At 34.8% G+C, this 6,000-nt stretch overlaps 1 protein-coding gene across 1 annotated transcript in view; it reads right to left on the bottom strand.

Moving 5' to 3' along the window:
* Positions 1–612: 612 nt before the first annotated feature.
* The window catches only part of LOC107565219 (syntaxin-binding protein 6-like), a 57,159-nt gene continuing 51,771 nt past the window's right edge, over positions 613–6,000 (bottom strand). Inside the window, exons 5-6 of the mRNA XM_016250439.1 lie at positions 1,799–1,956; positions 613–1,055 (exon numbers count right to left, since the gene is read on the bottom strand). Of these exons, the coding sequence (XP_016105925.1) occupies positions 1,032–1,055; positions 1,799–1,956 (182 nt within the window). The 3' untranslated portion in view covers positions 613–1,031. The remainder of the gene's footprint in view (positions 1,056–1,798; positions 1,957–6,000) is intronic.

Genomic DNA, 6,000 nt, shown 5'->3' with positions numbered 1-6,000 from the left:
GTTTGAGAAAAAAAAGAGCTAATTTTTTATGCTCCTCAGAGACCTGCAATATTCCCTAAGACAAAAGACTGTCAGTTTATGTTGTACATATTTGCAGTGTGCGTGCATGTTTCTGTAGTAGCTCTGGCTGGTTCCAGATCTGTATTGTGAGCTGTACGGGAAAATGAAGAAATAAAATCAAACAGCTATCAAACTGCTGCAAAGACGTTTGGTACTTGAAGGTACGCAGAAATCGCTCGGTTTAAAAATCAACGCTACATTTGGAGTCAAGTTTAACCATAGCCATGTGATATTTTCTTTGACTGGCCCACTGCTGCAGCTGCATCGCCTCACCGTCTCCTCTCATTCTTTCACTGTACGTGAACTTACACATCTCACACATCCAGTTAAGACACAGCCCTTCCTGAACTGCAGCGTAACACATCTCAGGGTGTGAATCTTGTCTTTTCTCAGGGCACTTCTGTGTACATTTTCCAACACTAAATTTAAGATGAACTACATTATTTAAAATGTGGGTCACTGCACCATTAATAGTAATATTAATGTAATTAGTAATAAAAATAAATCAGCAAAATACTTTCTTTTTTTTAAAAGAAAAAAAAAAAAAGATTATGCTAAAATAGAATAAGCTATTTTTTCAAACCCTTTAGATAGATTTTTACAAAAAAATACATATATTTCTAATAATCGCACTAAAATTCTTTCACGATGGCACTTATCAAACACTAAATAGGTTAAAACAAGCAAACAAAAAAGAAGGGATATCATATATAAGCAGGTATTTGAACCTTGAAACTATTTTACATCTTTTGTATGAATCTTTTAAAATGATAATTAAGGTCTGTCAGAGTGAGGACACAGGAGTAAGGCTTTGTTTAAGCTTGCAATGACCAAGTATCCCATCCAAGTGTAGAGGACGCATGATCTTTTCGAGGCCTCAGCCATGTTGATACACACTGTCCTTCATATGATATTCATGCATGTCCCGTAACGCTCTCTGACAGCAGCGGTTAAGCAGGGGTGGCAAAGGCCTAACACTTGTGCTTCATGGCAAGCTAAATAGAGAGAGAGAGAGAGAGAGAGAGAGAGAGAGAGAGAGTCTTTTAAAGATCAAACTGCAAATTTACTGTACAAATAGAGTATGAAATGTCTAACAAATGGAAAAAAAAGAAAAACATCATGTTACATAATCTCCTGTCCTTTGCATGCTTGTTTCATATACATGTGTTGGTTCATTTGATGATGCATTAAAGTAAAGAAAAAAATTATAATTTATGCTTTATAAAAATCAATAGCAATTATGCATTTAATTGATCAAAAGTGACAGTAAAAACATGCATAATGTTATTATGTTAATGTTAAAATTTTTTATTATGGTTTCCACAAAAACTTGAAGCACCACAACTGCTTTCAATATTAATAATCAGAAATGTTTCTTGAGCAGCAAATCAGCATATTAGAATGATTTCTGAAGATCATGTGACACTGAAGACTGCAGTAATGATGCTGAAAATTCAGCTTTGTCACCAGGAATAAATTAAATTTTATTATATATTCAAAGCAATTATTTCAAATTGAAATAATGTTTTAAAATATTACAGTTTTTACTGTATTTTTGATCAAATTAATGCAGAAGAGACTTCTTTCAGAAACAAACTTCTGAGCAGCGGCTGTGTTGCTTTCATGCAGTCGCCACATGAAGGCAGCACAGCAGCACAAATGTGTTTTCACTTGAATATGTTTTAGAAAGTCTGCAGAAACTGGCTAAGAGTAAAGACAGACATGTGGCACACATCACCTTGTGTGCAGTGTCGGCAAAATGCTGGGCGCTGTTCATCATCTCGCCCGTCTTCTCCTCCACGCGTCCCAGTCTCTCGCCGCGCTCGTTCAGCGCCTGACTGGCCTTCTGCACTGCACTGCTAACGCTGTCTGCTGCCTCGTGCAGGATGCTGTTCCCTACACACACATCAGGAGAAACGCGTCAGGAAAACACCTCCACAGAATGTGTGCTAGCAGCAACACCTTGTGAAAAAGAAATACTTATTACAGAAACAACATACTTTAGAGAAATATGTGTGAACTGAATTAAATGTTTTCAGACACTTAAAGTGTTAGTTCACCCAAAAATGAAAATTCTCTCATTAATTACTCACCCTCATGTCGTTCCAAACCCGTAAGACCTTCGTTCATCTTCGGAACACAATTAAGATATTTCTAATGGAATCTGAGAGCTCTCTGACCCTCCATAGACAGCAATGTAATTACCACGATCAACGCACAGAAATGTAGCAAGGACATCGTTAAAATAATCCATGGGACATCAGGGGTTCAACCGTAATTTTACGAAGCTATGAGAATACTTTCTGTACGCAAAGAAAACAAAAATAACGACTTTATTCAACAATTCATCTCCTCCAGCCTGTAGCGCCATTTTGGAGAGTATCCACTGAACGTAAACAGCGTATGCTGTTCTGTGTCAGCTGCGTCAGCTGTGATACGTTGTTTTCATTCAGATCAATGCGTAAACTACGTAGAAAACGTATCCTGTTGAATAAAGTCGTTAGTTTTGTTTTCTTTGCACACAAAAAGTATTCTCGTAGCTTTGTAAAATTACGGTTGAACCCCTGATGTCACACGGATTATTTTACCGATCTCCTTGCTACATTTCTGTGCGTTGATCGTGTTAATTACATTGTCGTCTATAGAGGGTCAGAGAGCTCTCAGAAAGCATCAAAAATATCTTAATTGTGTTCCAAAGATGAATGATGAAGGTCTTATGGGTTTGGAACGACATGAGAGTGAGTAATTAATGAGAGAATTTTCATTTTTGGGTGAACTAACCAAAATATACCGTATTGGCCCAAATATAAGACGACCCTGATTATAAGACGAGCCCCCTTTTCCCAGATGTACCTTTTGGAAAAAGGCTTTTTAAAAACCAAATCTTGTTTTTTCTCAGTAAAACACATTTTGTCTTCAATTATTATCATATTGCATATTTTTCCTATTTTAATTTTTGTTTTGAAAGTATGGTAAAAACTGGTCAAATTTAACAACATTCACATTTAAAAAATATGCACTTTTTGATATACCATAAAAAAAAAAAAAACAGGTAGCCCATCTGAATTAGGACATTTAGGCTATTCATCTAATAGTAGCCTACCAACATCTTATTAACAGCAGAAGTTAAATCTTACTGTAGTCTTCAAATCTGGGTACTGTCTTACGTTTTAAAATCACAAAGAGTTTGGTGCCATCAGGCTAACGTGACAGTCACGACTCATGCAGCTGTAAGCTTTTCTTTTTCTTTTGTTTTAACTCACGATCTTTACAACACGCATTACATTACGTATTTCATGGCACACTCGTTTTATGTTGTTGTGGGTGTATTATTGACATGTCAAAGTCTAGACCCTGAATATAAGACGACCGCGTTTTTTCAGATGTATTTCCAAGAAAAAAATATCGTCTTATATTCGGGACAATACGGTACTTTAAAGTAATTTCTATTAATACTTGTGCGTCATGTATTTAAATATAGTTGCAATGATGAAGTTACAATTTTGTACATTTAAAATACATTAACGTCAAATAACACACCGAAGTTCAATTATTAAATACTTTACATGTGCTTTAGTGTGTTAGTCAACACATCAGACAAGTGTAGGGTAGAGTGGGGGAAACACCGCCCTTAAGGACTGTGTAATTTTAAATGTGTTAAATGTGTTCAGAAAAGTTATCATAGTTTTAGTGACAATGACATAAATTATAAACAAAGTATGAAAAATGTCCAGAGTTTATTTTATTCGAAAAATTACATTTGTACCAAGGGGCGTTTTAAAATGCCCCCCCAGTCTAACAAAGCAATTTGCTTTAAACATTTAAAGCAAAATCAGAGTACAGACAGTTTTTGCTTAAAATTAAAAAGAATATAATCAATAATTATGAATTGAAAATTATGAAAATTACATATTGTGCCTTTCAGTGTAAAGAGAGACACTTTCATGACTATGTTTCTTAACATACCTTAAAAAGTGCACTTTGTAATAATATCAAATCTTTAAAGTACATTTAAAATCATGTTTAAATAATCTTTTGTCATGCTATAAAGAAGTAGTGTAGAGTGGGGGAAACGCCCCCCTACTGTAATTCCCAAAATAACCACAAGATAAATGTGTATTGTAACTGTGGACTATGTTGACGAGAGAGATGTAGAAGTTTTCACCATGAAGCTTACACTGGTGATGAAAACCGATTTCACACTAAATCATCTCATTTTCAACAGTAAGAAAAAAAGTGTTTTAAAATTTGTCGTTTTGTAGAACATCACAGTTATATATTATATGAGAACAGTAGGGCCTGTAGATAGGGAGTATGTGTTATTTAATAAAAATATAAGTATATTTTCAGAATGACTTTTTTTTTTTTTTTTTCAAACATAGTCTGTTGAGTAAAACGCCTCGAGCGGGGAATGGGCAATTACTGTAGTTATTCTGTTCTGAACATCAAATCCTTCGTTTTTCCATCAAATGTATTCTAACTAGTTGGTTGAATAAAAATATTTGGATTTTATATTTAAAAATGACCAAGTTAGCATCAGGTAGCTAGTTAGCTTGCCAGTTAGCATCAGCTAAGATCTTTCGGTACGCATGTGTAACGAACAAATACAGCATAGTTTTAACCACTGCATGAGTGGAACTTTATTGGAAACTTCCAGTTGTATAAATTGTTTCTTTTGATAAGAAACAAAGTATCATCTTTCAAATGATGTCCATTTTTTCAGGAAATTCAAACAAAAGTTCCACTCATGCAGTGGTTAAAACGATGCTGTATTTGTTCGGTACACATGCGTACTGAACCGACAGACCTGTACCAAAAATTCTTGGTATGAATGTGTGTACCGTTACACCCCTACAATAAAAATAAAAAAATTAAACAATTTATTTCAGCTAGTTGTCAAGGCAACATTTGTCATTTTTATTTAAAGTTGAAGTATTAAAATAACTAAAACAACATATTTAATAAATAAATAAATAATAAAAATAAATAGTTTGGTCCCCCAAAGAGCCCTTCAATGATAATTTCTTAAAACAATTATTTTTGTTTCTTAGTGTAAAGAACATTTTGCCAAACTAAAGATTATTTTCCCACTATAAAGAAGCTTCTGAGCAACGGAAAAGTTCCAAGGATGTTAAAGGTTGAAGATTGGGAAATAAAATCCTTTTAAGAAATGATTCAAAATATGAGCTAGATCGTGACTAAAAACCATTATATATCTTTATATCCATTATCATTATGTCTCACAGTCATGTTTGCTCAGCTTCACTGAGTTCTGCCAGGCAACAGAACCAGGCATCTGACCCTCAGGAGCCTCAACTCTGCTTCCCACAGTAACACAGTCACTGAGTCAGACTGCCACTAAAAGAATAAAGACAAGCAGCAACACTAAAAGCTGGTATTTATTAAGTGGGAGGAATAAGTGGCAGCTGGGAAGAGAAGGAGGGAGCTTCCCCCAGGATACCGTTAAAATAGCATCAGCACCTTCAACACTTTAATTGTAGCATACAAACGTGAACGGTCTGCGCTCGCATTGGTGCAATGCAGAACAAGTCCTGATTAAACAAATGTGTGCATAATCTACAGATATAACCCCACATCAATGCCTGCACCTTAAAAATGTTAGACAAGGTGACAGCAGACAAAAACAGGTGCAATCCTGTATAGTACATGCACCCTAATTTATTACAAAAAAAAGTATCATTGTCAGCTACATGAAATGAGAATCTTTTGGCATTTTAAATAGATTTTAATTATTTAAGAGTCATATGTCAAGATCATTGTAGTTGCATAAGCAGGATGCATTGAGAACATGAATGTATTGTTACACCTCTAAATTACATCCAGTAATATGTCACCAAACAGAAAAGAATCTGAAATAAAGTGAGTGTCAGGGTAATTATAGTAAAAGAAAACCCTCCATTAATCATGTCCATGAGTTAT

This window comes from Sinocyclocheilus grahami, unplaced genomic scaffold (genome assembly GCF_001515645.1).
Source record: "Sinocyclocheilus grahami isolate Dianchi unplaced genomic scaffold, SAMN03320097.WGS_v1.1 scaffold989.1, whole genome shotgun sequence".
In the NCBI taxonomy this organism is placed as follows: Eukaryota; Metazoa; Chordata; class Actinopteri; order Cypriniformes; family Cyprinidae; genus Sinocyclocheilus; species Sinocyclocheilus grahami.
Note: the sequence above shows the minus strand (reverse complement) of the source record. Positions and strands in the feature narration are given on the sequence as shown.